The sequence below is a fragment of the Chiloscyllium punctatum genome, unplaced genomic scaffold (assembly GCF_047496795.1).
Source record: "Chiloscyllium punctatum isolate Juve2018m unplaced genomic scaffold, sChiPun1.3 scaffold_1048, whole genome shotgun sequence".
Taxonomy (NCBI): Eukaryota; Metazoa; Chordata; class Chondrichthyes; order Orectolobiformes; family Hemiscylliidae; genus Chiloscyllium; species Chiloscyllium punctatum.
In genome coordinates, this window is record NW_027310782.1 from 8,290 (window position 1) to 31,451 (window position 23,162).

At 41.9% G+C, this 23,162-nt stretch overlaps 1 protein-coding gene across 2 annotated transcripts; it reads right to left on the minus strand.

The window, feature by feature from the left end:
- Positions 1-261: 261 nt before the first annotated feature.
- LOC140474530 (NACHT, LRR and PYD domains-containing protein 3-like) lies at positions 262-22,619 on the minus strand. Of its 2 annotated transcripts, XM_072567712.1 has the most exons (9): positions 22,379-22,619; positions 21,980-22,064; positions 20,712-20,881; positions 16,777-16,948; positions 16,612-16,677; positions 12,947-14,693; positions 9,049-9,135; positions 7,425-7,592; positions 262-2,810 (listed from the first exon to the last, which is right to left on the minus strand). In XM_072567712.1, the coding sequence occupies exons 2-9, from the start codon at positions 22,041-22,043 to the stop codon at positions 2,723-2,725; spliced, it is 2,562 nt and encodes an 853-aa protein (XP_072423813.1). In that variant the 5' UTR covers positions 22,044-22,064; positions 22,379-22,619; the 3' UTR covers positions 262-2,722. The 2 variants fall into 2 exon arrangements, with proteins under 2 accessions (XP_072423813.1, XP_072423815.1); XM_072567714.1 differs by lacking the exon at positions 262-2,810 and having other exon boundaries at positions 7,528-7,592; positions 9,045-9,135.
- Between the last annotated feature and the right edge of the window lie 543 nt (positions 22,620-23,162).

The following is a 23,162-nucleotide window of genomic DNA, read 5'->3' on the forward strand; positions in this document are numbered from 1 at the left end:
AAGAGTTGGATAGAGCTCTCAAAGATAGTGGAATCAAGGGTTATGGAGATAAGGCAGGAAGAGGATACTGATAAGGAATGATCAGCCATGATCTTATTGAATGGCGGTGCAGGGTTGAAGGGCTGAATGGCCTACTCCTGCACCTATTGTCTATTGTCTAAAGTCTAACGCTGGGAATAATTACACACTTGAACATATGGTTGTTTGTGTAATAAACATATGTTTAAGACAAATTGAATATAGCTTTATGTACAACTGAAGACAGGTAATAATAAGAAATAATTAATAACAAACAGGTTTATTGTACAATTGAACAAATTGCAGAGCATGGAGTACAGGAGTTGGAATGCCTTGTTGCAGGTGTACAAAAGTTCTTTGAAGAAGTAACAAAGAGGATTGATGAGGACAGAGCAGTAGATGTGATCTATGTGGACTTCAGTAAGGCTTTGACAAGGTTCCCCATGGGAGACGGATTAGCAAGGTTAGATCTCATGGAATAGTGGAAGAACTAGCCATTTGGATACAGAACTGGCTCAAAGATAGAAGACAGAGACTGGTGGTGGTGGAGGGTTGTTTTTCAGACTGGAGGCCTGTGACCACGGGAGTGCCACAAGGATCCTCTACTTTTTGTCATTTATATAAATGATTTGGATGTAAGCGTAAGAGGTACAGTTAGTAAGCTTGCAAGTGACACCAAAATTGAATGTGCAGTGGACAGCGAAGAGGGTTACCTCAGATTACAACAGGATCTGGACCAGATGGGCTAATGGGCTGAGAAGTGGCAGATGGAATTTAATTCAGACAAATGCGAGGTGCTGCATTTTGGGAAAGCAAAGCTTAGCAGGACTTATATACTTAATGCAAAGGTCCCAGGGAGTGTTGCTGAACAAGGAGACCTTGGAGTGCAGGTTCATAGCTCCTTGAAAGTGGAGTTGCAGGTAGATAGGATAGTGAAGAAGGCGTTTGGTATGCTTTCCTTTATTGGTCAGAGTATTAGATTAGATTACTTACAGTGTGGAAACAGGCCCTTCAGCCCAACAAGTCCACACCGTCCCGCCGAAGCGCAACCCACCCATACCCCTACATCTCCCCCTTACCTAACACTACGGGCAATTTAGCATGGCCAATTCACCTGACCTGCACATCTTTGGACTGTGGGAGGAAACCGGAGCACCCGGAGGAAACCCACGCAGACACAGGGAGAACGTGCAAACTCCACACAGTCAGTTGCCTGAGGCGGGAATTGAATCCGGGTCTCTGGCGCTGTGAGGCAGCAGTGCTAACCACTGTGCCACCGTGCCGCCTATATATTGAGTATAGGAGTTGGGAAATCATGTTGCAGCTGTGCAGGACATGGATTAGGCCACTGTTGGAATATTGCATGCAATTGTAGTCTCCTTCCTATTGGAAAGATGTTGTGAAACTTGAAAGGGTTAAGAAAAGATTTACAAGGATGTTGCCTGGATTGGAGGATTTGAGCTATAGGGAGAGACTGAACAGGCTCGGGCTGTTTTCCTTGGAGCGTCGGAGGCTAAGGGATGACCTTATAGAGGTTTACAAAATTATGAGGGGCATGGATAGGGTAAATAGGCAAAGTCTTTTCCCTGGGGTTGGGGAATCCAGAACTAGAGGGCATAGGTTTAGAATGAGAGGGGAAAGATATAAAAGAGACCTAAGAGGCAACTATTTCACGCAGAGGGTGGTACGTGTATGAAATGAGCTGCCAGAGGAAGTGGTGGAGGATAGTACAATTGCAACGTTTAAGAGGCATTTGGATGGGTATAGGAATAGGAAGGGTTTGGAGGGATCTGGGCCGGGGTGCTGGCAGGTGGGACTAGATTGGGTTGGGATATCTGCTTGGCATGGACAGGTTGGACTGAACGGTCTGTTTCCATGCTGTATGACTCTATGACATGAGTGAGGTCACATTTGGAATACTGTACGCAGTTCTAGATGCTCTACTGTAGAAAGTAACTATCAAACTAGAAAGAGGGCAGTAAGGATTTACTAGGATGTTACCTGGACTGGAAGGTTTGAGCTACAAGAAGAGATGAGATAGGATGGGACATTTTCCCCTGGAGCGCAGGAGATTTAGGGGTGACTTTATACAGAACTATAAAATCATGAGAGACGTAGATAAGGTAGGTAGCCAGCAGCTTTTCCCCAAGGGAGTCTAAAACTCTGGGGCATATGTTTAAGGTGAGAGGGGAGAGATACAAAAGGGTATAGAGAGGCAGTTTTCTTTACACTGAGGATGGTGAGTGTCTGGAATGGGCTGCCAGAGGTGGTGGAAGTGAGTGCAATTTCATCATTTAAGAAACATTTAGACAGGTATATGGATGGGTTAGATACGGGGGGGTACATGGACCAAACACAGGCAAAAGGGACTAGTTTAAAGGTGAAAACTGGATAGCATAGTCACGCTGGCCGAAAGGCCTGTTTCTATGATGGCGATCTCTCGGACTCTTTTATAAAAGCTTCACAGTCACAGCTCCATCTCCCTGTGCTCGACGGTGAATATCACCCACACATCGACACTCACCAACTGCGACTGAAAGTTTCTACTGAATACTCCACATCGTTCCCATTCTATTTCAGAATTCCAGGAATAGTTTTTCTTGAGCCAATGTAATATCTCATGTGTTTCACTTGATGGAGGTGAGAGAAATACACCTCTCAGTAATATCAAGTCCAAATAGTTAGCAATTTCTTGATCCTTTGATCACACAAATACTCGGACACCAGCCCTGCATTCTCTCAGTGATCGGAGCTGCTTCTTTCTATCTGAACTGAACTGATTCCTCCATAATCTAAGAAAGAAATTAATGATTAATAACCAACCAATTAATAAAGTTCAAATGACAGAATCATTCATAATTTTCCAATTGAAACACACATTTTGAAATCAATCTTTGAGCAGCTACACAGTAACAAATGGGTGTAAGTGGTGGGGGAGAGAGAATCTAATGAGCTGCTGCACACACAGACAGTGCTGTAAGAAACTAAGATGTTGATATTTGGGGAATGATGTAAATTGAGGATGTAGTTGGACTGGGGGAAATTGCATTGGACTTGTAATGCAGTGACCCAGAGTACAAATACCAGCAACTGGCTGAATTTTATCTCAAATAATTAATCCATCTGGAATTGAAAGTTAGTTTCATAGTCACCATTGTCAAACCTAATCAGTGATTGCTGTAAATACACATCTGCTTCACTCATGTCCATCACCAAAGGGAATCTGGGAATCTTACCTGGTCTGGCCCAGAGGTATTTTCAGAAGATATTAAATAGTTCTGACTGATATATAATGTGTGGTTAAAGATGTATGTTTCAGATATGAATATGGAATGAAAATGGGATGGATATCTGGTTTCAACTTCGGCACTAAAAAGTTTACAACACACATAATTAACACGGTAATGACTCCTTCCTAACGACTGGTATCAAGACAGATATGGGCAAGGATTTTTATTTTGCTGATTTTTCATCAATTCACACTGAAATGTCGATTGCACTTTGAACACCACCTCAAAGACGTGCTTCAAATGGCAAATGGCAAAGACTGGGGAGCATCAGATTCTCAGTAGCAACACAAGGGACCAAATTCGTTAATTCGTGAGGACATTGTCAACCAGACTAGACCTGAAACTCACGCAAAGGGAACCAATAAGAAATAACAACTTGTTTCAACTTAATGAGATGGGAATCGCGGAGGCCATGGGGCTCAGCAGGAGAAAGAGCATCCACCAGAGGGTGGTAGTGAGAAGTGACTGAGGAAAATTCTGGGAGTTGAATCACTAGAACAGGGAAGGAGATTGCTGACTGTTCAGTGTCAAAGAACAGCTGGATTAACCCCTGGAAAGGGAGGGTAAACAGCAGTGTGTGTGATTCAGGCGGGAACTAACAATCAACAACTTTAAGGCAGAGCAAAGAGTGTCTTTAAGCAAGGTGACGGTCCTCCAGGAGCAGTTGATGTTTGTCTCGGTGTGCGTCCCGGGGAACAGAATGAAGAGCACAGTCTTGCGTCATGGAGCTACTCAGGACGAACCTTGACAAAGGCCACTGCATCTTTCTACAGACTTCCTTTGCAAAGACAAATTCCAGAAGGAGATGTGTGACAGTCTCTCTCCCTCCCACAACCCCTTAGAGAGTAGCATGCTGAGGCGAAGAGAGAGAGAGACAGACAGAGGCAGAGAGAGAGAGAGAGACAGAAAAAGAGAAAAAAAAGAGAAGAGGATTCAACGACAGGAGCAGGGCTGTCGAGTTGCCTACATGCAGTGCCTTGGTGAGACCACACCTGAAGTCATGTGTATAGTTTTTGTCCCTTATCTAAGGAAGGACATTCATGCATAGAAGGAATACAACAAAGGTTTCCCAGACTGATTCATGGGATAGCAGGACTGATGAATGAAGAGCGACTGGATCAGTTAGGACTATTTCCACTGTAGGTTAGAATAATATGGGGCACCTTTTAGAAACCGACAAAATTCTAACAGGAAAGGTCAGGGTAAACACAGGAAAGATGTTCCCAAGGTCCAGAACAAAGGGTTAATGTCTAAGGATCTGGGGTAGGCTATTTCGAGCTGAGATGAGGATAAATTTCTTCACTCAGGTTGAGGTGAGTCTGTGATATTCACTGTCAGAGAGAATGTTTGTTGGCTAAAACACTGAATGGTTGGAAAGAAAAAGTTAAATATTGTTCTCAAAAAGAACAGAAATTTCTGGTGAAACTCAGCAGGTTTACAGATAGAGAAACAGAGTCAGCTGTGAAGAAGGATCACTGGACTCGAAACATTAACTTTACTTTCTCTCCACAGATGCTGTCAGGCTTGTTGAGTTTCTTCAGCAATTTTGGCTTTTGTTTCAGGTTTCTACTATCTGTATTTCTTTGCTTTAGTATGTCATGTTGTGGCTGTGCAGGCCATTGCTTTGGCCACTTTTGAAATGCTGCATGCAGCTCTGGGCTTCTTGCTATAGGTAGGATGTTGTGAAAATTGAAATGGTTCAGAAAGGATTTACAAGGATGTTGCTGGGGTTGGAGGGTTTGATCTAGAGGGAGAGGCTGAATAGGCTGGGGTTGTTACCCTTGAAGCATGGGAGGCTGAGGGGTGACCTTATTGAGGTTTATAAAACAATGAGGAGCATGGGTAGGGCAAATAGACAAGATGTTTTCCCCAGGGTTGGGGGAGACCAAAACTAGGGGGCATAGGGTTAAGTTGAGGGGGCAAGATTTAAAAGGGTCCTAAGGGGCAACTTTTTCACACAGTGGGATGGTATGAGATTGGAATGAGCTGCCAGAGGAAGTAGTGGAGGCTGGTACAATTACAGCATATAAAAGGCATCTGGATGGGTTTATGAATGCGAAGGGTTGAGGGGGATTAGGGCCAAATGCTGTCAAATAGAGTCTGTGATGATGCTGCTCCTTTAACAAGGTTCTTTTGCACTTGGTTTTCTTCCCCCCAGAGAGATCGTAAAAGACACAGGTTCCAAAAGGTTTGGGTTTCAAAGGGTTTTCGGGCCAGTTTGATTATAGCTACAGATACTGCCTCCAGCAAAAAGTTTTATTTTTAAAAGAATTTGTGCAATGAAAGGGGAATGGTCACTTCCCCCAGCTCAGCTTTTCTCTGGTTTGATTTGGTTTTTGGACATCTGGCTATTCACTGAAAGCAGACAGGGAGTGTTTTGAGGCTGCTGATCCAAGAAACAGTTACGTGAAAGAAGCAGGTTCATGCTGCTCCTCTCTGTCTGACATCTCTCTCCTGTAAGACCCGGTGTTTGATGCTACCTTTTGCGCCACAAGGTGTTTATGGGGATTGTTGCAAGTATAGGGAACAACAGGTAAAGTCTGTTTGGTTTTTGGATAGGTGAGGCTATTCTGCATTCAGTTCTCTTTGCTTCTATTTCATTGGGTAATCTTGTAAATAAATTTGGTTTTGTTTAAAACGAAGTGGATTGACCAATGGCACCTCTCCTGGAATATCCACTTTACACTTTCTTAAAACAACGAGCAAAGTTAGGGTCTAGGCTACTTTCTTGAAATGTTTTGAGGGGGTCTGGCTTGGTCCATAACAAGTCAGAGACATGTACAGCACAGAAACAGATCTTTCGGTCCAACTCGTCCATGCTGACCAGATATCCGAACCTAATCCAAAAATCATTCAACACCAGGTTATAGTCCAACAGGTTTAATTGGAAGCACTAGCTTTTGGAGCACTGCTCCTTCATCAGGTGGTTGTCCGGAGCAGCGCTCCGAAAGCTAGTGCTCCCAATTAAACCTGTTGGACTATAACCTGGTGTTGAGTGATTTTTAACTTTGTATACCCCAGTCCAACACTGGCAGCTCCACATCCTAACCTAATCTACTTCCATTCGCCAGCGCTTGTCCCATTTCCTTCCTAATCTTGTGTCCACCTAGATGCCTTTTAAACATCATAATTGTACCAGCCTCCACCATTTCTCTGGTTGCTCATTCCATACAAGCACCACCCTCTGCATGAAGAGGTTGCCCCTTATGTCCCTTTTCAATGTTTCCCCTCTCACCCTAAACCTCTAGTTCTGGACTCCCCCATCCCAGAGAAAGACCTTGTCTATTTACCCTAACCATGGGACTCATTATTTTATAAACCTCTATAAGGTCACCCCTCAACCTCCGACGATCCAGAGAAAACAGAGTTTATTCAGCCTCTCCGTACAGCTCAAAGCCTCCAACACTGACAATAACTTTGTAAATCTTTTCTGAACCCTTCCAAGTTTCACAACATCCTTCCTCTTGGAGAGACACCAGAATTGCGCAGAATATTCCAAAAGTGGCCTAACCAATATCATGTACAGCTTCAACATGACCTCCCAACTCCTATACTCAGTCCTCTGACCAATAAAGGAAAGCATACCAAATGCCTTCTTCACTATCCTATCTACCTGTGACTCCACTTACAAGGAACTATGAACCTGCACTTCAAGGTCTCTTTGTTCAGCACAGTCCCCAGGACCTTCCCATTAAGTGTATAAGTCATGCCCTGATTTGCCTTTCCAAACTGTATCACCTCACATTTATCTAAATTAAACTCCATCTGAACTAGATTAATTTGGGGTATCTGTTCAACATGGACAGTTAGACAAAAAAGCCTGTTTCTGTGCTGAACATCTCTATAACGCCAGGCAGATAAAGTTCTTCAGGGTTAAAGGGGTCAAGGATATCAAAGAGAAAACAGGAATAGGGTTTAAAGTTGGATAATCATTCATGGTATATATAATGATAGATCAGGGTCTATGGGCTGAATGGCCTGCTGCTGTTCTGATTTTCTATGTTCAGGTGAATTAATATGTTAAGCACCCCTGAAGAACTTGCTGTGGACATGACTTAAGGAAATTATTGTTTACAATACAATGGAAATGTTTAATGTTTTAACATATGCACTCACTGAATCAGCTCCAAATTCTTGCAGTTGATGATGAAGTTTCTCATTTTCGGAATGCAATCATCTGTGAATTTATTTCCATCCAGGTATAGCATTGACAATGATTCGCTCTGACTAAATGCCATCCTCAGGTCTTCAATGCAAGCTAATGTCAGATTGTTATCCTGCAAACTAAAGATTGATAATTACAAATCAGTTTTCAATACAGCTTGAAAAGATAAAAGAAATTCCACTGAGAAGGAAGAGCAATAATTGGATCAGCATAACAAAGTGAGAAAGCTTTTGAACCATCAGCCTCCTTTTCATTTTATTTGACTCAGTAATGACAAACTAATAATCAATTAACTTTAATGCTTTTAGTCTTTAACACTATTATTCCTTAATTGAAAGGCATTACTCTTAATTTTGAAAAGAATCAAACAGGGTACAGTGCAGGAGGAGGTGATTCGAGGCTCCGAATGAGCAATTCACTTCCTGCCACTCTGTATCCCGTGTCCCTGTGCACTGGGCCTTTCCATATCAAAGTTTAATTCCTTTTTGAACACTTCAGTTGAACCAGCCTCTGCCATGATGTCAGTCAGGCACAACATTCCAACCTTAACCAGTCACTGTGCAGAAAAGATGATCTCACATTGTTCTTGCTTCTTTTGGCAATTTCTTGAATTTTTGTGCTGATATACTTGATCATTTCATGGCAGTGAACAGTTTATTGCTACCGACTCTTTCCACTGAAATTATCATTTTTAATACTTCATTCAAATTACATCACAGCTTCCTTTCCTTCATGGAGACAGATCCAATGTTTGCAATCTATCTTCAGACCTTATGTTCATGATCCATGAAATCCTTTTCATGAGTCATTTCTTCCTTTCTCCAATGTCCTGCATCTCTCCTCAAGCATTGTAACAACGTGGGATGTAAACACATCAGCTTAGGCCAAATTGTATTAATTGAAGAAAAAAAAATTAACTTTTTTACTTTCGTCTCTGAATCTTAACAACTCTTTTTGTTGAGAATCTGAAAATTGTGCTTCTCTAGTTGGAAGAAGTGTGGTTTGAACTGGCTCCCGAATGATGGCTTAACTGTAACTTTAAAATAATGCTCTTTCCTCGATCTTTTAGCAAACGACCCTGTCCCATCATTCAGCATTTTAAACATCTCCATTGGTTACCATGTGACCATAATTTCCACAAAAAGATTCTGATTCAATTTCTCCCTAATACCTTCCTGTTGAAATTTGATTGCAGTCTAATATATACTTGTTGTGCAGAACAGAACAGAATACTCCAGGTGCAGTCTACCAAGATCGAAGAATGTGGTGCTGGAAAAGCACAGCCGGTCAGGCAGCATCCGAGAAGCAGGAAAATCGACATTCCGAACATAAACCCTTCATCAAGAGTCCTAATGAAGGGTTTATGTTCAAAACATCGATTCTTCTGCTCTTCGGATGCTGCCGGACTGGCTGTGCTTTTCCAGCACCACACTCTTGACTCTAATCTCCAGCATCTGCAGTCCTCACCTTCCCCTATATATTCAACAGTGGTCATGCCAAAGATACAGCAAATTCCCGACTTGCCACAAATCATTGCACATAAAATTTGGGGTTAATGTTGGGAAGATTACCTACTCCAATCGCTTTGTTTTGCATTCCGAATGCACCAAAGATGCAGTCAAAATGTTGACTCCTGTATCTCCAATGTTATTGTCATTCAGCCTAACAGACAAGAAGGAAAAAACAATCTCTCTGATTAACATAGCATAAACTTCACCTTACAGAAACTCCATCCAATTGTTTCTCATTGACACACTGAGGCATGGGCAGATAGAACAGTGTTGTGCAGTATTAGAAAACAGATTGAAATCTTGCATAACTATTCTGACTGAATTAGTTGATGACTAGTGAACACATATTTCAAACAATACGGCTGTAGCAGACATTGGTTAGGCCCCTGTTGGAATATTGTGTGCAATTCTGGTCTCCATCCGATTGGAAAGGTGTTCTGAACTTGAAAGGGTTCAGAAAAGATTTACAAAGATGTTGCCAGGGCTGGAGGATTTGAGCTATAGGGAGAGGCTGAACAGGCTGGGGCTGTTTTCCCTGGAGCATCGGAGGCTGTGGGGTGACCTTATAGAGGTTTACAAAAGTATGAGGGGCATGGATAGGCTAAGTAGACAAAGTCTTTTCCCTGGGGTTGAGTATTCCAGAACTAGAGGGCATAGGTTTAGGGTGAGAGGGGAAAGATATAAAAGAGACCTAAGGGGCAACCTTTTCACGCAGAGGGTGGTATGTGTATGGAATGAGCTGCCAGAGGATGTGGTGGAGGCTGGTACAATTGCAACATTTAAGAGGCATTTGGATGGGTATATGAATCGGAAGGGTTTGGAGGGATATGGGCCGGGGCTGGCAAGTGGGACTAGGTTGGGTTGGGATATCTGATCGGCGTGGACAGGTTGGACTGAAGGGTCTGTTTCCGTGCTGTACATCTCTATGATTCTAAAAGATATTTCGATAAATACATGAGAAGGAAAGGTTTGGAGGGATATGGGCCTGGAGCAGGCAGGTGGGACTAGTTTAGTTTGGAATTACGTTCAGCATGGACTGGAAAGGGTCTGTTTCCATGTTATTTGACTCTGACAAGTTGAACGCAAGACAGAAAATTGATTGTCTTATCTCCAATTTTTTTAAACATTTGTGCAATTATATTCCATTGAACTCATCCATATGTAATCCAGCAAAGAGTAAAAGCAATGGTTAATTGTGAGGCATTATTGCCCTGCTTGGATAACACAACAAAGAAAAAGACTTATAGACATCAATCAATCAATAAATTCCTGCATCTCTATTGTATTTAACAATACACAAGCCATGTTTTCAGTTCCAAGCAGAATGGATAATCGTTCATCCCAACAGTCATGTAAAATATGTGGTGATGAGCTGCCCAATCTCCCTCCTGCTGAGGTGAATGGTGAATTTTGTGCTACCACAAAGGGCAGATCATGCCTCCTGTAAATCACAGACTGTTGAACCTCTATTTCAAAACCACCCTGACCCTCACCCGTAACAGTTTCAGATACATGAATGGCAGCCTTGCTGTGTTAGCAACGTATTCTACATTGAACTAGGTACAGCATTCACTTACTATTTATCTCGTGAATGGTTGGGTCAAATACAATACCAGATTAGCTTTGGTTTGTAAAAGTAAACTGCAAAGGATGATATTCATCTCTGCAATGGCACACAATTGGTAACAGAGATTGGGTTCAACAGTTTGATTTGCCACCTGATCTCCATTGCTATTCTCTGTCAGTGAACTGTGTTCAGACACACACCAGGTCTGTTCATTTAATTGAGGGCCTCTTAGGATTAGTGTTCAAACATTTGCCAACTTTTCATTTAATTTATTATTTCATCAATTTTGATTTGTAGCAGTGAACTGCAATGAGCTGGAAATGATCTTTGAATTGTGGACAGCAACTTGAGTTTCAACAAAACAAACAAACAAGCTGCTGTTTGTTCGCGAGGTGGGGCCTCACAGTTAATGACAGGTTAGCTCTTGATCAATAGGATCCTGTAGATGTTTCAGCACGGTGGGAGAGCAGCACATTGAACCAGATAAGAAATGTTTGGGCATTGATCAGGCCAGTACCTGGGAATTGTTGTGAACAAGCCTGGGATAGAACATAAAATCAAAAGAACTGCGGATACTGGACATAAGAAACAAAAACAAAAATTGAGGGAAAAGCGCAGCAGGTCTGGCAGCATCTGTGGATAGATATATTTTGGTCCAATGAGCTTTCCTCAGAACAGCAATTTCCATTTGTTTCTGGGAGAGAACGACATGGTCAAACATAGACATAGATCACGGTTTAAGTTGGTTTTGGGACTGTGCTTTTGAGAGAATGAACCTAGCTATTGATGTTACAGCATGAAGATTTAAATGCTCCCTGCCTAACCTTGTACTTTATTTCAGAATTTCAGTCCTCAGAGTGAGTTCAAAGGTGGCACAGATCGATATCTTCAGAAAATTAACAAAGAAACCATCAAATATACATTGAGAATAAGATATGAAAACCACTTAATCTGGCCAGTTTTGTTACTTTATTTTAATTATCCCTTCACTGTGTTTATTTGTCTGTCTGTCTGTCTTTTGTGTGAATTGCCCTGGAAACAAGGTTATTGGTTTCAAACTTTGTTGTTTAATTTTGCTCTGCTAAAGTTCCTATATTGGTAATAAATTGCTTTTTTCCGTTTCAGTTATTAACCCACCGTCTAGGTTTCATTATCAACAGAGTCTGCGATTGGTTATAAAGTCTGGTTAGGAATTGTTCAGGTTAAAATCTTTGAAGGTTTTAATTTTACTCTGTTGTGAACACAGAGGTACGATGATTTGGCTCGGTTCTTTGTTTCCTTGTCATAGCACTAGTTAAAGACTTTGCCAGACTCCTTGTGGCTTTTGAATGTCTCACAGTGTAAGACCAACTAAGTTAGCCTGGTGCTTTTTTTTCTATTATAGTTTTCACTCAGTATCAAGGTCAATGCAGGAGTATCATTAAAAATAAATAAAAAGCATGGAAAACTCCTTGACTCTCAAGAAAAAAAACGAATAGTAATTGTGATTCAGCTACTATAGTGACAAATGGCTCAACAATTAGCACTGTTTCCTCACAGCACCAGGGATCTGGGTTTGATTCCACCCCTGGGTGACTGTCAGTGTGGAGTTTGCACATTCGTCCAGTGTCTGCGGGGGTTGCCTCTGGGTACTCTGGTTTCCTCCCACAGTCATCTATGTGCAGGCCAGATGGACTGATCGTGCTAAATTGCCCATAGTTTCCAGGGATGTGCAGACTAGATGGGTTATAGAGTCATAGAGATGTACAACAAGGAAACAGACCCTTTGGTCCAATTCGTCCATGCCGACCAGATATCCTTAATTAATCTAATCAAATTTGCCAGCATTTTGCCCATATCCCTCTAAATGATTCCTATTCATATACCCATCCAGATGCCTTTTAAATGTTGTAATTGCACCAGCCTCCACCACTTCCCCTGGCAGCTCATTCCATACCCACACCATCCTGTGTGAAGAAGTTGCCCCTTAAGTACCTTTTAAATCTTTCCCCTCTCACTCCCAGATCCCAAGGAAAAGACCTTGCCTATTTACCCTTAACATGTTCCTCATGACTTTATAAACTCTATATATAAGGTCACCCTCAGCCTTCAATGCTCCAGGGAAAACAGTCCCAGTCCATTCAGCCACTCCCTTAGGTCAAACGCTCCAACCCTGGCAACATCCTTCTCAATCTTTTCTATAGCCTTTCATGTCCCTTGGGAAATGCAGGGATAGGGGAGGGGTCTGGATGGGATGCACTTCAGAGGGTTGAAGCAGACTAGATGGTCCAAATGACCGTTTTCTGCTCTGTAGAGATTCTATGATCCTATGAAATTCATATCAGTTGGAATTTATAAGAGAAAATCAATGGGTCATTGCTGACATGTTATCTAATTTCATCCGGATCAAACATACCTTAGAACTTTGCACTTGTGGATTGCAGGGGCCAATCGTTTGATCCCCTCCTCCTGAATATAACATTTCTCCAAATTCAACTCCATCACTGATTCACAAAGTTGTACAACATGAGACATTATAAAACAGTCCATTGGGTTCAATCTCAGTGCATTCTTTGGATTGGAGTCCCCAAAGTTCAAACGTTCCACAGATCCAATGGTCTTCTGAACTAAAGCTCTATTCTGAGACTCCGACAAATAATGGAATGTGTTCAGCAGTTTCCTCTTTCCAGTGACTCTGTCCAGGTTTTTGATTTCTGCCTGAACATTGGCCTGCAGCCAGTCTATCACCTGACAGGTCGTGTGATGAGACAGCGGACCCAGGAACGGTTCCAGATTTCGGGATGAAGTGGGTGTTGAAAGACCAACTAAAAATCGAATAAAAATCTCAAACCGACCATCGTCCTTCTTAAAAGCACAGTGAAGCATTTCCACCACATTCTGATGCTTTGGACTCAAATACTGAGCCAGGGCGGCCAAGAATTCCTGGATGGTAAGGTGGAGAAATGTGTACACAATGTTTTTAGCTGTGTCATCCCTTTCCAAGATCTCCATCATGAATCCTGAAATGAATTTGCTGGACTCCAGCTGATGCTGAATGAAGTGATTCTCATTAAAAACAATTCTCCTTTTCGAAACTCCCTGGTAAGCCAATTCCCCGAGTCGCTGTAAAACCATCCGCTGGTCCTCAACATCTCGCTTGTGGTTGTCCAAGAGGTTGGAAAGGTAGATGGAGAAAAGTTGAGTGATGGTTTTGGGAAGAGGTTGCTTGCACTTCAGCTGTGTAAAGAGCGGGCCTAAGGTTGAGCAAATGATCCAGCAATATGAAGGGTTGTAGCACATGGTGTACAGGATCTCATTCTCCTCGACGTGTTTGAAGACATTGGTAGCGAGTTGCTCACTGCCAAAAAACTTTCTGAAAAACTCTTTTCTTTCATCAGCAAGAAAGCCCAGGATCTCAGCCCAAAGGTTGACATTGGCCTTTTCCAATGAGTTAAGGGCAGTCGGCCGGCTGGTAACCAGCACAGAACAACCTCTGAGCAGCTGTTGCTGTACCAGGGAGTGCACCATTTCAAAAACTTCACATCTGCAGTCAGGCGCAACACAGTGATTCGCAGAGACATCACCAGCCACGTGGCCAGTGAAATCAATCTGGTGTTTGTACTCATCTAATCCATCAAAAACCAAGAGAAGATATTCAGGTTTCATCCAGATATCTTCAATTATCTTTGCTAAATAAGGGTACTGATCCAATACCATTTCAGTCAGAGAAATGGCTCTGTTGATGGCATTAAGATTTCGAAATGTGAAATGTAGAACAAATTGGAACTGAGGATAGATGTTTCCTGCTGCCCATTCATGGACCATCCTCTGCACCATTGTTGTCTTACCAATGCCAGCCACTCCGCTAACCACCGTGGTGCCAGACAGGCTGGAGTGACCAAAACTGCTCCTGAATAATTGATCAACCCGGATTTTTTCAAGTTCACTGGTGACGTACTTCCGCTGCCATTCTTCATGTTCTCTGCCTCTGGAAAGGAGCTCATGTTCCACTAGTCTCCGTTCACGCAGAGTGGAAATAATGATAAGCTCTGTATATCGATCAGTGAGGGAAATGGTCGTTATTTTGCTGTCTCCTTTGATGGTGTGTTTGAACACATGCTCGGTTTGATGGAGGAGGTGTTGCTTGTGTTGATCTTGCATACCTTTCATGAAAATGATCAAAATTATGTTGGCATTGTTCTTATTTGTTAATTAACTACATTAAAACAATTAACGAGAAGCAAGGAGTTTGAGTTGGGTAGCAATACAAAATATGGGAGTCAAATCCAAATTTTACTCCGCCGTGCTAGAAATTAATCTTGCCGAATAAATACTGAATTATAGTAGATTTTACATTATAACAGACAAGCCCCTCCACTCTATCGTCATCTCCATCTCCATTTGAGGAGAATTTAACATTGGAACATCTGAGAAGCCAAATATTATCACATTGTTCACTTATTATTATTTACTGCATTCATTTTTGTTTTGTCTGTTGTCCCTAGTGGAGATAGTATCAGAGTGTTTCTAAGATTGATGTCTGCTTCAATCTCAGACAATTTATACCTAATGTAAACATATAGCCCACTGGCTGAATAGGGACTGTGCATAACTCTCACTTTTTCAATGCTTACTGTTGGGAACAGGATGAAAACCAGTGATACAATTAAATGTGCTATGTGAACCATAATTATAAAATAACACTGTCGATGTATAAGGATCACATTGGGATCTTCCACCAATTTTATCAACTCATTGTCCATTTCAGTGCGAAAGCTGAAGCCTCTCATTGTACAGTCTAAGATTTTATGTGAATGGACTCCCTATCTATTCTGAATCTTCGTGTGAATGTACCTATACCCAGTTTGACCCCATATTTGATTTCATGTTTCAACAAGTCCGAGACATAGATGAAGCAAATCTTATCTCGATATGAGCCTAAATATGTTTCCAAGTCAACTAATTGCCAGGCCAGACAATTGAGTACAGTCTTTGACACAGCCACCTGACGTCAGTAAGATTTCAGCAAATATGGGCTCTTCACAAATCCAATGTTTCAGTACTGTGTGTAGAAATGTGTTTCTGGGATATGTGACTTATTGAAAAACAATTCCTTATCTAGTCCTGGTTGATCAATTCGGTCAAGCTAATATCATTGTAGCCCTATTTGTGCCTTCATTCAATGCCCAAACAACATGTGTGCAATCTGATACATGTTGAACTCTACTACATATGCAGTTGGTAGAAATATGACACTTGGATGTTTAAAGATTCTGTTTCTATACGTGACCCATATCCTCACCTTCTTTAGGTCAATGTGTGTTTCAAGTCATTGCCCAGGGTGGAGCCGACATATGAATCAAGACCTTCTTCAACCAGTACATACATATCAGTTCACTCTGTCCACACTGTGGGACCATACTCTAACTTCTGTATTCACCAGATCTGACTTCATCAGTAACTAGTCTAGAACCAAATGTGATCCTATAAATGACATCATCTTTACTCAGTCTGTCATGTATTTGATTCAAGCTTTAACTGGGTCTGGAGCTCTATGTGACTCCAGCCCAATATAGACTTTGTAGACTCTGAGACTCTGGTGATATTGAGGTTTACATTTGCATAAAGGCACCCTAAGGCCGAGTATTGACAGTAAAAGCAAGACTTCTTTTCAGATCCTGATGTGACTGAAGGGAAAAGAAATAATGGCCTGACAAAGTACCAGGGAAGATTTTGAAACCAACTGACTTGCAAAGCTGATTGTGACCTTGTGGTTCAGCATCTAAAACTGGAAAGTTGGGCTCAGTCTGCTCCAGAGCAGCTGGGAAAATCAAAATTAGCATTCAGCAATTTCCAACAAAGCTCAATATCACACATGTGGCATTGAATTTGTCCATGCCCAAGTTCCAGTTCATTTGCTTCGTGTTGTAACTTTGATTGCATTTTATAGAAACAGTTAATGGTAATAATTTGGAGGGTTTGTTTCCTTTCAGTGATGAAATGTGAGACACAAATAAAATGTTAGAACTTAATTAATGCAGTACATTTTTATGATTAACGATTACTTTTATTTTGACTTACCTTTGAGGTGATCTGATAGCTCTCCTTCCATCTCTCCGATGCGTGCATTATAAAGCAAGTCAAAACCTGGGAAAGATGTTTCATTTCATTAGTAGTGTGTGGCAGCCTCACCCATTAAAGAGGCAACCATGTTTGATTGCTAGAAATAATTGGACCGTACAATACCTCTGCTCTGAATTTCTTTCAGAATGAGTTTCAGTTTTGGCTTTGATTCTTGCATTTTCACCAATGTTTCCCAAAATATTCGTTCTCTGCAGCCATTGGTTTTGGTCACTGTGCTCAGAAGATGTTTTGCTGCTTCCTTTCTCTGTTGATGCTCTGACAGATTACGGATATACTGGAATAAAAGAGAAGAACAGGTAAAATAGAAAGGGAAACGGGAAAAGGGAAACAATAGATGAAGGAACGGAATGGAAGAATGAATTGATGGAGGAAATGAGGGAAAAAGATGGGAAAGAAAGAAACAAAGGAAGAACAATGGAATAAACCAGAAAAGGAAGAAATAGAAAGGAAAACAATGAAAGAGAGAAAATGATAAACAGCAGTGTCGGAATTGTGAAAAGCTGTTACATTAATGATGTTCCATTGGTGAAGAATATTCATCTCAGCACACTGATGAGACTTTCCCTCCCCTTGTGAAGAAGTACTATGAGGGAGACATTAGTAGTAGGCAAAAACAAGGGCTGCAGATGCTGGAAACCAGATTCTAGATCAGAGTGGTGCTGGAAAAGCACAGCATTTCAGGCAGCATCCGAGAAGCAGGAAAATCGATGTTTTGGGCAAAAGCCCTTCATCAGGAATAGAGGAATCTATTGGATATGACATGAAACTTGCAGTTAACAAGTTATGTGATAAACAAAACCGGACTCTACAGTATTGGAAGTGGAAGTTTTGGGGTTTGGGTTTGAATCCATAACACTTGAACTATGATGCGAACATGAGATCCATGTTGTCACTTTAATAGCTAGAACCACAACACCTTCATTGAATTCCTACATTAAAAGTGGACTAGTTTCACTGCTATATCCAAAGAAACAAAAAGGAAATCCAAAACAATAAATTAGAAATTTTGTAGGAAACATTGAAAAGTTTGTAATTACCAGGATTTTATTGCAGTAAGAATTGAAAGGATATCAACGGTCATTATGGTATTTGGGACAATTTGGGTAACTAGTTCTGATAACATCATGAAACTCCAATAATTGAAGTCATAAATATCCTTCAGCTCACCAACAGACACAATATTAACATCACTGCAACTGCATGAAGTTTTGCCTTTTCAACATGTGTGCTTACAAAGAACGAAGAACAAAGAGAATTTACAGTCCAGGAACAGGCCCTTCGGCCCTCCAAGCCTAAGCCGATCCAAATGTACTGTCTAAACCTGTCGCCCAATTCCTAAGCATCTGTATCCCTCTGCTCCCCACCTACTCATGCATCTGCCCAGACACATCTTAAATAAATCTACTGTGCCTGCCTCTACCACCTCTGCTGGCAACGCGCTCCAGACACCCACCACCCTCTGTGTGAAGTACTTGCCGTGTGTATCCCCCTTAACTCTTCCATCTCTCACCTTGAAAGCGTGACCTCTTGTTATTGAATCCTTCACCCTGGGTAAAAGCTTACCTCTATCCACCCTGTCTATATCCTTTATGATTTTGTAAACCTCAATCAGGATCCCCCTCAATCTCCTTTTTTCTAATGAAAATAAACCTAACCTACTCAACCTCCCTTCATAGCTAACACCTTCCAGACCAGACAATACCCTCGTAAACCTAAACTGCAACCTCTCCAAAGCGTCCACATCCTTTTGGTAATGTGGCGACCAGAACTGTACACAGTATTCTAAATGTGGCCGAACCAATGTCTTGTACAATTTTAACATGACTTGCCAGCTGTTATATTCAATACCCCGTCCAATGAAGGCAAGCATACTGTATGTCTTCTTGACCAGTCTATCCACCTGTGCAGCAACCTTCAGGGTACAATGGACCTGCACTCCTAGATCTCTCTGCTCATCAACTTTTCCCAAGGCTCTTCCATTCATTGTATAATTCACTCTTGAATTAGTCTCGCCTAAATGCATCACCACACATTTGTCTGGATTGAAAACCATCTGCCACTTTTCCGCCCAACTCTCCAGTCTATCTATACCCTCCTGTATTCTCTGACAGTCCCTTATGCTTTCTGCTACTCCACCAATCTTCGTGTCATCTGCAAACTTGCTGATCATACCAACCTTCCAGATCATTTATGTATATCACAATCAACAGTGGCCCCAACACTGATCCCTGTGGACCACCACTGGTTACCTTTCTCCATTTCAAGAAACTCCCTTCAACTACTACTCTTTGTCTCCTGTTGCTCAACCAGTTCTTTATCCACCTAGCTAGAACACCCTGCACACCATGTGACTTCACTTTCTCCATTAGTAAGGCATTTGATAAGGTTCCCCATAGTAGACTAAAGTCCATGCATACGACATCAACAGCCCTTCCTTCATCTATCAACTTGGTCACTTCCTCAAAGAACTCTAATAAGTTGGTAAGGCATGATCTCCCCCGCACAAAACCATGTTGTCTATCACTGATAAGCCCATTGTTTTCCAAATATAAATAGATCCTATCCCTCAGTACCTTCTCCAGCAACTTTCCCACCACCGATGCCAGGCTCACTGGTCTGTAGTTACCCGCAATATCCCTACTACCCTTCTTGTAAAGGGGGACAACATGAGCAACCTTCCAGTCCTCCGGCACCTCACCTGTATTTAAGGATGAGCTGAAAATGTGTTGCTGGAAAAGCGCAGCAGGTCAGGCAGCATCCAAGAAACACAAGAATCGACGTTTCGGTCATAAGCCCTTCTTCAGGGTTACTCTTCGGAGGGTCGGTATGGACTTGTTGGGCTGAAGGGCCTGTTTCCACACTGTAAGGAATCTAATCTAATCTACCAAGTCAAAAAAACTTCACAAGGGGTTGTAATTCCTCACTTTTGATGATCTGGACAGGACACTTCTTCAAGAGTCCCTCAACATTACCTGCCTCAGTGACATGAGTGGCACCTTACTGGTACTTGAACTTGAACTTCATAAGGTGACCTGTTTAAAACTTGACAACACATTTCTTATTTTTTTTAGATTCCCTACAGTGTGGAAACAGGCCCTTCGAAGAGTAACCTACCCAGACCCATTTCCCTCTGACGAACGCACCTAACCTATGGGCAATTTAACATGGCCAACTCATCTGACCTGCACATCTTTGGACTGTGGGAGGAAACCGGAGCACCCGGAGGAAACCGACGCAGACACGGGGAGAAACGTGCAAACTCCCAGGCAGTTGCCTGAGGCTGGAATTGAACCTGGGACTTTGGTGCTGTGAGGCAGCAATGCTAACCACTACACCACCGTGCCGCCCATGACAATGTTTCACTTATTTCTAGGTCGAGCCAAACTTAGCTCTCTCAGTTCTGAATGACACAATGACCATAGTGTTCGGGCTTAAACCAAAAGCTGCATACAACATAAACTGAAGAATTCCATCATAATCGATTTGGAAACGGAACTCAATGGGTATTCCAGTGTCTCCCTTAAAACCGCTGACCCCAATCCCTCCCCACCATGGTATTTTTATTTGTGCTCTCTGCTAGAATCTTGTTGCTTGCAGAGCACACACAAGCTATTCTTCCCAGTGAAATATTCATCATGGCATTTCTTCCATCTCGCTAAAACTGATCTGTTATCCTGACATTCTCTGTCATGTGGTTTTCATCATCACATGATTTCATCCACGAACCACTAAGCCATGGGGTCCCACCTCACTAATTTCTATTTTGCTCTCAGTTCGTTATCGGTCCTTCAAGTAAACAACTTTTCATTATTTTTTTTTCTTTTGAAAAAAATATTGTTTCAGTATTTTCTATTTTCTGGTGCATTTTTATTTTTGTACCCCTGACCCTTACTTTTACTGTTTTTCATATCATTAATGAGATGCACAACCTTGTTACTTTTCCTTAAACTTCCAAAGGTTCCTTCAAATACATGCCCACTTCAATCATTTTACTGATTCATAATAGAATAATGGAAAAAATCTATAATATAACTTACAGCGTAATTTCCATTGCTCAATGAATCAGTTGCTGTTAATGTCAGGGCAATGCTCTCCACCAAGTCTAATATTGCATCCTCCAATCTCTCACAGTAGAATCGGGTAATCAGGTTTAACTCCCTGTCGCTGTAACTATTCAGCAATTGACTAATTCCTTTTCCATCACCGTCTGTCAGAAGAAAGTGAACAAAACATGCAATTAAAAAATCTGATGTAAAAAGCTAAAGAAATATCACACCAAAAACCTTCTACTTTCAACCATTGATACAAAATATTAATTTGCAATAAATAATTGTGCGATTTTACTTGCAGACTCTTCCTGTCTTTATGTAGCAATTTCACAAGGATTAATGGTCTCTTTCTCCTCCTACATGACAGAGTCAAAAACTTAAATTGTTTCAGTTCTCATTAGTTATTTCTAATCACTCTGCCCATAGATATTACACATTTAGGGTAGCAGGCTGAACTTGAACACACTTAAGAATTCTAACCCTGCACCATAGGAGCCCTTCATTGCTGTGTTTTATTAGTCTATATTTCTACCCAGAAGTGTTATCACACAAAAATGAGTTCTTTCCCACTGCAACTTCTTTTTTTTGTATAATGAGCAGCCACCACCAGTAAAAACTCATGTATATCCAATTGATGATTTACAAGCGCAGCCTTTTTTGGGCAATACAATACCAAATATAAACGTGGCAGCGGACGTAGTAGGAAGAGAGGGAAGGGATAAAGTCGAAATGGAGTTGGACGGGAAATAAAGCACTGTATGCCTCTGTGGTGTTCCATCCCTCTAAAGGCATTGAGATGGACATTCTGCGCCCCATCTCCAAGGACACCCGGGCTTGAATGGAACCACAGAAGGACAGATAGTTACCTCCCTCCACAGCCACACTGCCAAGACCTGTTTACAACCAGCCTGGCCATCCAATTGATGTTATGAGCTGGTTCAGTAAACTGAATTGTGTTTCCATGTAGCAGGATCGTGAGCCTAGATGATCTCTCCTGCTGCCACAGATCATGTATGAGGGGATAAAACAACTGTTTTTGTTCATAGGTGGTCTGCCCAGTGGCCAAGCACCAAATACCATTCATCTGCAAGTTGTGCTCAGGCTATGCAGTCTCCTGAGATGCCTGCCATGCTGTTTCCCATTCTGATAGCAACAGTTACTTCTCAGCCTTTCCTGAAATTGTAACATTCTATCCTGGAGGGTCTGATACTCATCAGGGAATATTGCCAGTAACACAACTGATCTTTGAACTTTACCTTTTCCATTTCTTCCTTTCATTGAAGTACATTGTATTTGTCCCACATTTACTCCATCCGTCATAATTTTGCATTTGTTCACAAGCTAAACAAAAGAATATGTACCATTGTTGTTAGACTGATCAAAATGCTGGCGGAATTTTGTTGCTGCTGCTATTCAACAAATGGAAGCAAACTACATTCTAATAACAGCAAATAGATCGTGTTGATATCAAAACACTAAAAATATTTAACTGTATTGATTAAGATGAAGAGTCATCTAGACTCGAAACGTCAGCTTGTTCTCCCTGTGAATGCTATCTGACCCGCTGTGATCTCCAGCATTTGTTGTTTTCAGTTCCGATTCCAGCATCTGCAGTCATTTGTTCCCGCACCTTGATTAAGATCTCAGAGTGTTACCTTCTGGTTATATGATTGTCGTAGAGATCGACAGCACAGAAGAAGGTGATTCCGATTTATCCCCTTTTTCACACCTCTCTCAGTGACAGGTTGAGCAGATTAATATTTAACTGACACTGTCAACACCCAGCACAGTCAAGGCTTCCTGTGACCCGGCATGAAACGGTCTCACTCAGTGGGAGCTTCCACATCAATCCCGAAGGAGCGGGCTCGGGTTTGAGGACACACCTTGAGGGGCTGAGGCAGCGGAAGGAGCTTCCGGGGCCAGACCTGGAGGGGAGTGACGTCACAATGCCAAAGTAACGTTTTGGACAGAAGGGCTGCTGATTGGGCAGTAACGGTCAGATGACTCACTCTGTTCTTACCTGAAACCACCATTCACCTTGCCCTCCCCATCAGGTTTAAGGGCAATGGGAGTCAGGCTGGTGGGGGAGCAGTACAGTCCTGGGATTAAGAGTGGGACCGAGACTGCTATTTTAGAATTAATTGCATATTTATTGTTCTTTAATGAGATTCTAACTCTAGGGCTATCTAGTTTACTGTAAGTTAATTTTAACAGGCATTAATTTTCAATGAAATAGTTGTGAGAAGATTAAAATGGCAGTACACTGGGTAGTTTGCTTATCATGTCGAATGTGGGAAATACGAGACAGTTCAAACAGTCATGCCAACCAAACCTGTGGGAACTGTCCAGTTGGAGCTTCTGTCAGATTACATGGGTCAGTTTGGGGACACACTTCGGGGCGTTCAGGAAAGTGGGTGGTGGGCGTCATAGACAGGAGTT

Coding starts and splice junctions, on each gene's coding strand:
- LOC140474530 (XM_072567712.1), bottom strand. CDS start 22,043: ATGACGGATGGAGTAAATGTGGGACAAATACAATGTACTTCAATGAAA. Junction 16,678..16,776: donor GAAAGAAATTCAGAGCAGAG/GTATTGTACGGT, acceptor CATCTTTCCCAG/GTTTTGACTTGCTTTATAAT. Junction 7,593..9,048: donor TGCAAAACAAAGCGATTGGA/GTAGGTAATCTT, acceptor ATCAATCTTTAG/TTTGCAGGATAACAATCTGA.